General features: G+C 35.9%; 1 protein-coding gene across 1 annotated transcript; it reads left to right on the top strand.

Moving 5' to 3' along the window:
• Positions 1–5680: 5680 nt before the first annotated feature.
• Positions 5681–11128, top strand: LOC149781722 (uncharacterized). The gene is made up of 4 exons (XM_089935822.1): positions 5681–5943; positions 7173–7569; positions 8270–8488; positions 9746–11128. Exons 1-4 carry the CDS (start codon positions 5776–5778, stop codon positions 10036–10038), a joined length of 1077 nt encoding a protein of 358 aa, XP_089791948.1. The 5' UTR covers positions 5681–5775; the 3' UTR covers positions 10039–11128.
• Positions 11129–11252: the final 124 nt, after the last annotated feature.

Consider the following 11252-nt stretch of genomic DNA (forward strand, 5'->3'; position numbering starts at 1 on the left):
TAAATCAGAATGAAATAGTTATTAGTCAGTTTATACCATATTACACCATTTCTCAACTTTCATTGCTAACTTTTTTCAAGTATCTTGTTACGATATGTTTTTGTTCTTGGTATGTGTAGCTTGACTTGCGGTTGCATATCGAAATAATTAGCATGCGATCCAGTTGAAGATTAGGATGGTTTCGTTTTGGGAACGCTCTATAGATATTATGAACTTTTTGAGAGAGTGGCTGGTGTAAGGTGAAGTTGTTACACCTGCAACATGCACAGTGGAGAGAATATTGGCATACCATTATGTTACATTTCTTGTACTGTAGCTGAACTTTCTTTGGATACTATACTTGTGGTAATTGTAAATGATCTAAGCACACAGTTAACTAAAATGACTGCTCCTTTGTGCACAAAAGTCAGCCTGAATTAGTGTAAAGTACACTATTATTAGCAATTATCAAAATAGGCAAAAGGAATCTTGACAGACTTTACAACACTAGCTACTGAAAGTGAAATGAATGCATTAAATTATTGGCTCTTTTTTCTGCAATTTACCTTTGACGTCCAGGAAGTGAAAACGACCAAGCGGAGCTAGCATCTTTTAGAAAGTGCGCATCTGAAGTAAGGCCAATCTGATTACTGTACAGTTTATTTTACATCCATCAATCAGACACTAAAATAGATGGAATTAAAAGTTCTTTGAACAGTACCTTATATACATACATACATGCATACATACATACATACATGCATACATACATACATACATACATGCATACATACATACATACAAGGTCCTTTTTAAATAGCCAATATAAACAGTAAGGAAAACCGGAGAAATTCTTTACTTTAAAACTCTAACCGTGTGCAAAATACGAAACTAAAGTGATACATTTTTAGAGAAGAATATTCCTTTTGGATCAATATTTTTTCCACATCTTAAGTGGTAACTTAATGGCCGTTTCAGACAACACTTATCTATCAAGACTACCCAGTCCAGAACCTTCTAGTTCCCAATAACGTTTCCCCATTGGGGATTCTATGACATACTTGTTAATCCGCGTAGAGGCTTCGCTTCTCAAGCTAGTGTGAGTCCTCGTGAAGCCGCACCATGATTGTGAGGCTGGGGAGCCGTGATGAGAAAACAGTCTCTTACACGTCTATGATCACACTCCTTTAGTGAAAGCTTCGCTTCTTGGCCGCTCCGCTCAGATTTATCTTATGACTGTCTCCCGCGACAGCATCGTTGCTGTAACGATTCAGGCTCTGCGAGCAAACATTTTTTTTGTGTGTGCTGTGAAAACAAGAATTATGGTTGTCTGAGTCGAAATTAAGTTTTAATTCCCTGGATTTTTCCTCTGGCATCACGCATCCAGTCCTCCGTAAAGAGAACGATAACAAATGTTTCACGTAGGCGGTGCAACACTGTAACTGGAACCCAAAAAGTACCGAATAGAGTTAGCAACTATAAAGAATATCAGAACCTTTTGTAGTTTAATTGCGTCGTGTTTCCATACAAGAGAAGAACGTATACAAGTTCGAAAAGTTGAATGATATTGAAGTGTATGGTTTTGGCTCCAACGACAAAGGAATCTTCCTTTTTCTGTATATTTCTTCTATGGCGATTGAACGTGTAGCTGATTTCCTTCGTGTACACGTAGTCACTCCTGATGGTCATTACGACTGAATCAGGAATTTTTCGATATTAATGGTAACATGTTTTCCTGGGGACTGTATCTCCACGAATTTTTTAGCAAGGATGTGGGGCCGTGAAAAAAAAACTGTACAGGTGCTGTCAAAGCAATTGTGCCTGCGAAAGAAACTTTTATTTCGTTCAAAATTCGCGAGTGAGCGGTTCGTGTTCCTTTAATCATATACGCTGATTCTGACATCATGGCCGGACTTATTTCAGAAGACTTGAATCCTGCGATACGCATGCCAATGTGCTGAAAAAACTGCGACAAATGTTTCACACAGAGTCTGCTAAATGAAGTCAAATTCATTAGCATAATAATAGCGACCAGAATAATTTTGACGACGGAGGACAGAAATAACTTTCCGGAATCTGAATTGCTTTGGATTTATGATGGGTCTTTGAAAGAGGATCGCGTTTGTGACCTCTGTCACTTTACTGCCCGCTTCTTTGGTGCTGCTCATAAAGCTGCAGCTTGTGAATGAAATCTCATGTCATGACTGTCATGTCATTGTAAACAAATCTGGAAAATTGAGCAGGAAATCACTTGCATTCGGAGCAAAATGGAGAAATACTTATTATTCTAGCATGAAACGACTGCGTTTTATTGACAACTTGCAATTCATGTTGGCATCATTAGATGATCTTGTTAAAAACATGAGCGGAGTTAAGTATGTCTCAGACAATTTCACAGATGGTAAACTTCATTTGATAACGCTCAAGGGCGTCTACCCGGTGTTAAGCTAGTCACACTTTGATTGTGCGAGTTTGTCGCAAAAAGAAGCCGTATTCAATAAACCTAATAAGAAAGATATTTCAGATGTCCAGTACGAACACGCCAGCGCCGTCTGAAGCACATTTGACATCAGAAATCTTGGCGACTATAGCGATCTGTATATAAAATATTCTGCTGTTTGCCAATAACTTTGTAAACTTTCGTGTTATTTGTCTGGAATATTATAAACTCGATCCAGCTTTATAGTTTTTCTGGACCCGGCTTGATGTGTTGTGTAGGACTCAAATTTATAAAGGTATAATTTATTTCTGACATCGACAAATTTCATCTTCTTGAGTATGAAATTCGCGGTGGCATCTGTTGTAACGAAGTATCTTTCTGATTACGCATAGCTTTGTGTATAACATTTCTCGTGGCTGAATACAGAAAAGTTTTCTAAGCAGTTGCCTTAAAGTGACATAGGCTATATTTTAGAAGCATATATCCTATCAACTAATAAAGTGCACGACGCGCACAATAAACACACGATGATGCCAGAAAGTATAGCGTTTGTGGATGACGGGCTTAGTCCGCACACATGCTACTTAAGAAACAAAAGTCGACGTAGGAAATTACAGCGTTCCAAAACGTATTCTGACCACGATGGAAATGACGTGTTAAGGAATCATTAAACAAGCCTGAAACAATTCACCACGTCCTAAAATATAGGCAAGTAGCTTAGTTAAATATCTATATTGACTTCAATAGGCAGAAGTCAAGGTTAGGAACATCTTACTTCTAAAATGATATTTCTTTGCTGATGAACACTTCTTTATTTTGCGAAACATTGGAGAACATTAGAAATCCAGTCAATGTCGAGCTAGTAAATAACGTGGAGCGGCGTGACAAGTTAGTGACCGATCCTGCTTTTGTCTCATTGAAATTTTTTGTTGACAATTCGGTCGCTATCTATAGGAGACAAACAAGGCTATGAGTAAACATGCCAGTTTACCTTGGATTTGACGTCTTGGAAATTTTTCAATGGGTGATATTGGACTTTCACTATGGTACTGTCAAAACCAAAAGCAACGATTCATTCATAGTTTTAATACGTTGATCACACGACCACCTAGCTGACGTTGTTAGAGGTAATAAAGGAGAAACAAGATTGAACTAAACATTTTGTCTGGGTTATTATGCTTCACCTTCAGCTTATCCATTCAAGTAATCCACAAGGTTATTTCATGAAACTAACTTTTCTACTTTTGTTAAAATTACAATTTGTAAATTATGTCAATAAGGAGAATTATTATCGTAGGAAACAAGGAAATGGGAGAAAATGCCTTCTGTGGACTACGATCTGATTTTGAAATTGTTTTATGTTCACACATAAGAATGGAACATGAGAATGAAAGAAAACCGGGAGCAATGAGAATTAAATGAGTATAAGAACAGTTTTCCCCTGAAATTGCAGAGACACATTACCTTGGAATGGATGGATATGGTGCACTGAAGACCATTAAACATCACATGAACGAATAGTCAACTTTAAATAATGTTTACCAAAATATATCCCTCTAGTTTGCACTAAGGTCAGCAAATGTAGTTCGCTGCAAAACTGTCATTTCTTAATTTCTGAAATAGAATAAATTATAACATGATAAAATATTCATTTATGCACCCTTCTTTTCGCAAACTGTTCTGGCGCCGAATATTAATAGTGTCTCGTTTTTCCACTTCCAACCATTGACGACCGCTCCGGTGGCCTAAGTGGTTAGAGCGTCCACCTCGGATGCACGAGATCGCGGGTTCAGGACCCGGCCGAGTCATACCAAAGACTTATACAAATGTCACTATCACCTGCTTTGTTAGGCGCTCACATTAAGAGGTTATTGTTAGGACTGGTCGGCCTGGTGTCCGGATAATGTGATTGGGTTGGACATGATGCTACATGTCACTATAAACTGTCACACTGCAGACATCATAGCGATATAGTTAAAACTGTTAAAGCTACGTTAAAAATCCAAACCACACACACACACATACGACCATTGAGGAAATGCGAAGAACAAAGACACGTATTGAAATTCCACCTATACACAAACTTGACTAATTTAATCTGTCTAGACCACGTTCGATACAGTTTTGCATCGATAAGTAGACGGAGCAACTTAACCAATCGCCATCTATAAACATGCAGGACACTATGCAATAATGACATCTGAAAGGTTAAGCTTCTTCTTGTTTATCCTTCTTCTTCGGATCCTGCCAGACGTGACCCGTCGGTATCGTCACTAATTTCCCGACATACAAGTAGAAGAAGATGGCAATTGTTCCAGAAACGTAATTAATTAAAGAAGAAAGCTTGTGGATGTTATCGGATTCGCATAACGCACCAATACCATTTCTTTGCAAGTCACCCACCCGTCCCTCTGGGTAAAAAATCTCTTCCGGGATAAAACAATATGCAATTTTCATTATACGAATGACTCAACATTTATTACTTTAAAAGCATATCAATGTTTAAATTCGTGACCATTTCACTTCAACATCAATGAAATATAAAACAAAGCCTTTGTTTGTCTCGCGTGACAACAAGATGCTGTAAAGCGTCACTTTTCTTTCTCCCTACGTCCACACCCTCCGAAGTATAGAATAACACTAACACAAGAAAACTTGAATCAATAAAGCGGGAGGCGTGAAATGGGGTACATGCATATCGAGATACGTCCTCCTTAACACCAAGATGCTGCCACTATTAATATATACCAGTGACTAGAAGGAAACAATAAAAAGGTCAACTTGAAAAATATAAATTGAAGAGCATTACATTTTATTCCTTACTGCTTGTCTAACCTGTCTACCTGTCTGTTTGATTGTCTGTGCTTCTCTTCCTCCCTTTTCACCTGCCCATTTATCTTGTACCTCCAAGTATGTCTTCATATATCCTTGCGCATTAACCTGGCTTCCTACCCTTTTACCATCTGTGCAATACCTGCATTATTGATGATGTTACTGTCAAATATACAAAAATGTAGAGCATTGGTCGTTCTTATTAAATACATGTGGCAATTAAACGTTGTTGTACTTCTTGTGAAAACAAAAAATAACTTTTGAAATTTTGAAAAAAAGTTAAAGTCAACTAGTTTTTTGCGCTTTGGTTAGAAATCACCCCTTAGGCCCCTATAGGTTTCCGCCTACGTAATTGGAAGAATGAAATATATATATATATATATATATATATATATATATATATATATATATATATATATATTGATACCCGCAATCAGTTTGGACACAGCAGTCTAATAGAGCAATCGTGCACCTACCGAATACTTATATTGCCAGCTTGAAATCTTGACGAGCTATCTGCAGGCATGTTTTTACAAATTTGCTTCTTAATAACGGGTAACATATACATGGCTTGGGGCCATGGGTACCTTCAAGATCCACCCATGAGAGGGTACATGAGAGCCGCTTTTAGCCAATGTACAAATTACAACAGGGACTACAACATGATGGGACAGAACTGTGGCGGAATGTCGGTAAGATTATCTGCATTAATTGCTGGATTTTGGTTCAGAAATCGTCCTCATTTTTCCACTTTAAACATTAATCTTAAAGTTCAATTGGACATGTTAAATTTTGATTTAAGTTTTAGTTTGTGTATTTGTATGCTTTTATATTTACCAAACGTGTTAGAAGGTTAGACCTGCACTGCAATTTATGATAACAAACATACTTGAGATTCAAATTAAATTGTAAAACAAAATTAATTTTAAGTCGAAATGTCAAAAGTACATTTTGAAGTATCCTGAAGATCGTGTTTCATATCTCGGATGACAAGTTTGTCTCGCGTACATAGACTTCATTCATAATTTATAAATTTGTTTTAAGGGTAATATGTATTTGTTTTTAATGGCAAAATGGACTTTGAAAAGAGTATATTCCTGCAATGGCCGCACTGTCTTTCCGTTTGTAGTTCTTCTGCGAAAACGTAACTTAATGAAAGTGAGACATCTCGATTAGCAATGACATGTTTGTTGGCCTTCAAGTTACATTCCGAAGAAGTTTTGTTCTGAACCAGTATGTTCTGCATTGTCTTCATTTTTTAGCGTTTTACTTGTGACTCTATGTATATCATTAGCTTATGCACTCATGCATGGTCCGAAGAGCAGTACATGCAAGCAAACAGATTCCCATATCCGATACGAATATTGTGGTAAAGATCTTGAACCAAAGCAGTATCTATTTATTTTCTGCACAAGAAACCCCCAATTAAATTTCCTATCCAACGGACATTCCACATAATAGAATTTGATCATAGCTAGTGTATTCGGAAGTCTATGCTCTGGATCGCATAAGTGCCTTTGTTGTTTGCAATCATTACGCTGAAACAGTATCTAAAGTACCACCAGCCTCAACGAATGCCTAATGATCGATTATATCAGAAGGAATTTTACATCCACTTTACGGGGCCAAAATCATGTAAAGTTGATCCTTTTCTTCTGTAGCAGATAGTTTTAGATATTTATTTATTTTCTCAGAAAGGACTTGTTATAATTCTCGTAGGATAGGTGTTATATTTGTACCTGGACTGTCCAGGTGTCGACCCATGGTTTTATTATGTGCGACAGTAAGTGTTCAGCTTAATAAAATAATTTTTTAAGTTCCACAAACGTCTTATTGCTCACGTCAATGCTATCATATGTTACCAATTGTATATGCATATTTAAGGTCATTTGATCTAAAATAATTAAAATCTCTAATTTAGGTTCAGTATAACAGCGTTAATATGGGAAGGTGTGCCGCTTGTGGGGAGGAATTCAGCATACCCCTTGGAACACGCAACAACGAGTATGGCGGCAAATACGCTCCTAGAGACGTAGGCCGAGTCTACGTTAAAGGATCAATCATCAAAGTGGAGGTACAAATAACTGCCGCACACAAGGGATGGTATGAAATTCGTCTCTGTAACAAGGAGGAAACCAAGCAAGGTGACCTGGACAAATGTTTCTCTGGGTCTGACAGCTATTATAGCCTTCCGTTTGTGGACAACAACTATGACACACGCTACCCAGTCACTGACACGAAATTGTATACCAACTTCGTGAAGTTACCAGAAGGTATCACTTGCGACAGATGTGTCATCCAGTGGTGGTATCGGACAAGTGAGTGAAATTGATATTTACGATGCGCAGTTACACCAGAATTATAAGTAAATGTATAAACCTTCTATGACAATATTTATTCTGTATAAATAAATGGTGTGATTTTAAAATGTTGACATTATTATTATGTAGAAACATATCACATTAAATGCGCTTGCATATCATTTGTGTATCGCTATGTCACGGTGAAAAGGTATTTTGTAAGGACCGACCTTTCAATTTATTTGGCTTCTTGAGATTTTGTGTCTGCGTGCGCGTATGTGTGTTTGGGCGAGGTGTAGGATTACTCCAGCCATAACATAGTTTGAACAAAAATATTTGTAGAAAGAAATAACTAATTATATCCATTTATATTAGCCCACTGCACTAGTTGATGTTGAGGTAAACGTGAAAGAAATGTTATGGTTTGACATGTGAAGCAGAAAATTTAACTGCTGCAAATATTTAAACATTTAAATATTTACTTCTTAATTAAGTAGAGTTCGTTTTCCAGGTGCTTTCAAGAAATACAAATCGCCATTTTACAATTGAAGACTATCATGCAGGGTTCAAAATATTATGTATATAAAGAATACAAATCACGTTGATAATTATTCAACACTAAATGTTCCTATTCAATGTTATATTCCCCTTTCTGTTATTAGAGTAAGCACTAAACAAAGTCTAATAGACGTTCTTCTCTTAATGACTATTATTTTAGACAACAACTGGAACTCTGATGTTCAGGAGCATTTCGTGAACTGTGCTGACATAGCTATTGTGGAACCCACTACTACGAGTAACGACATACGAAACCTTGCATCATGTCCTTACAATCCTCTGGAAGTTCAGAGCTTGAATATGATGGGAGGGGTGGTTGCAACCGTGAAGCCGAGTTCTAATTATAGTACTGGCGGAGCAATAGCGTGGGGACAAGAAGGTACTAATGTAAAGAAGCTATGATAAAATTCTGACATTTATTCACTTTTTTAGCTATGTGTTTTATTACGTAATTGGGATCGAGTAGTAGGCTACACATATAAATATTGCATAACTACCACGTGACTGTACAAGGCAGTACACGATAAAATAAAAAAAACCAACAGAAACCCAATAAATGACGCATCTAGTCAAACAGTTACTAAACAGGTATTAATGTGTAAATTAGATATTCCAAACAAATTTATTTTTAGCTTTTGTCATGAATGTTTGCAAGATGTCCCCGTTAGTATCTAAAGATTCTGGGAGTAGAACATACCGGAACTGCACCACTTACCACAGTGATGGTCACATTTCCTTTTGCAGCTCTTTTTCTACAGCTGGGGTCAACGTTATGCCCCAGTTTATCCGTCTTTAAGTTCACATAATATCATGTGTCGCTGTTTTAGTATGTTAGCCATACGATTCCTTTTGATTTCTTTATACGTAACTTTATATAATCTAGCAAGCTTGTTATGTATAGGCACTAAAGATTGTGGTTTCATTCATTTTTACGTGGACTTTTACCAAGCACAATAGAGGAATAGCTACATTATTAGTTTTCGCGTTATACATTTCATATTGCAGGAATATCTTTTTTGTTTCTATTATAACATTTTACAGTAAATGAAAACCAATTTAAAAAGGCCGACTGTGTCCTGTTGGAGTTTCTATCACTTCTGAATGTTGTCTAAACTTTGGGAATGTTTCCTGATTTTCTGGCAGGTTTTGTTTGTCAGTCTTTTTTCTGCTCTGCTTAATGCACAGCACATCGATTATATTGTTGTCTAGGAACTGTATTGCCTTTTATCCTTTTCAAAAAAAGAAGATTGGTCAAGTTATGTGATTCCCCTATGGTCTAGTTACATGGGATGCATTTCTTTTTATTATGAGTGGTTCAGAAATGTTCTCGTATAGAGGGATACGATGTTTAAAAAATAAATTTAAATTTTAAGCTGTATAGAAATTACAAATACATAACTGTTGTATTTCGTCAATACCTTTTCAATTTATTTCGGGGTTTGGGTCAAGGGTCAATGTGAACTGGCATTCAGATAAGTGGCACTCTTTTGTCTATATGACATGTTCACCTTTGCTTCAACTTAGGATCATGGCAGTTTTATAGCTTTCGTCTTTACTACGCAATATTCAATCATTTTTTTCTTCTTCTGTATTGCGATTCGGTTTTCTTATTATTTTTATTTCTATTTCTTGGCAGGTCAAAATCAAATTGTAAACTTGACAACAAAGAAATACATTGTACCCACCACACAGATTCCGCCAGCAGACGCTTCCAGTGATTCGAGTACGTTCGTGGTCCTCTGCGCGGTATGTGACAAAGGCACTGTCCTATCTAGCAAAATTTGCAGCTGCTGCCAAAAAACATGGAAGTCCGTGGTTGGAACAGATGTATTGGATAAATGGTGTACTAACAACTGCAACTACAATCCGCCCTTCTGTCCTCAAACTCTTTGTAACTCAATCCCAGTATATACATGGATTTGCAAATAAAGCTTTCATTTTTAGTAATATGTTGAGGCAATCTTTAACTTGGATAAGAAAACAATTGAGGATGACATTGCGCATTCTCTAAACTATAACACTCATCCTTCCTCCTGTAGAATAAAGCTATTCGCACATAGAAAGGGTAGATATGTTTATTTTCAATCTGAGTACAATCTGTATGTAAGAGCAGATTTTTGCAACTATCATTTGAAGTATATGTCGAAATGAACAGTTTCTTTTTCTACGAAGAGAAAAGCAATAAGCATGTGAAATGTACAACGAAATTAATAGTTCTTTTTTCCCTGAAGAGAAAATCAATAACCATGTCAAAATTACTAAATACTCTGTGCTAAGATAATATATATATATATATATATATATATATATATATATATATATATATATATATATATATATATATATGATATCACTAATATGATTTCTTCACACACACACAGATATATATATATATATATATATATATATATATATATATATATATATATATATATATATATATATATATATATATATGGGTATTGTAATAAAATATTACAACCTATTCATTGTTTATCAAGGAATTGTAAGACCAACGCTTCTATAAAGTATAACTTTTAGCTAGACAATAAAATCATATGTTGACGTTGGCTAGCGTGTTAAATAAACATCTTAACAAATTTCAAATTTTGTCTCAAGCCATTTTAAAACTATTAACTAAAGAAACTATATATGTTCAAGTCCAAAATTTACCCTTGAGCTTATTGACACTATCGATGCATAACACTGAAGTTTCTTCAAGCGTTACGGTTTCTTTATATTACTTGTTTCTCATTTATTTCAGTAGCGCAATACACCCATATGTAAAAGATTGTATTGATTCAACAACGCATTTTTGGTAGATATCAAATATCCAACTTTTCGTGACACATTTTACCAGTCAAGTACGTACATTGTTTCATTTTTTAAATTTCGCTTATATTGAATAACCTTTAAACTGTTTCATGTGCTTTCTATATTATTTTACATGCAACTATGTATCAGGTTCTCTGTTGTACATTGTATTTGATGCTGTTGTTATTAAATCATACCTATCAGATGTCTACTAAATCTTTCTTTGTAAGCTAAACGTGATACACACAAGGGAATTCACACATCGATAGAGCACAGATAACCACGCCCAACTCACTCTCTCTCTCTCTCTCTCTCTCACACACACACAC

This window comes from Sinohyriopsis cumingii, chromosome 15 (genome assembly GCF_028554795.1).
Source record: "Sinohyriopsis cumingii isolate HCF-2022 chromosome 15, ASM2855479v2, whole genome shotgun sequence".
Lineage (NCBI taxonomy): Eukaryota > Metazoa > Mollusca > Bivalvia > Unionida > Unionidae > Sinohyriopsis > Sinohyriopsis cumingii.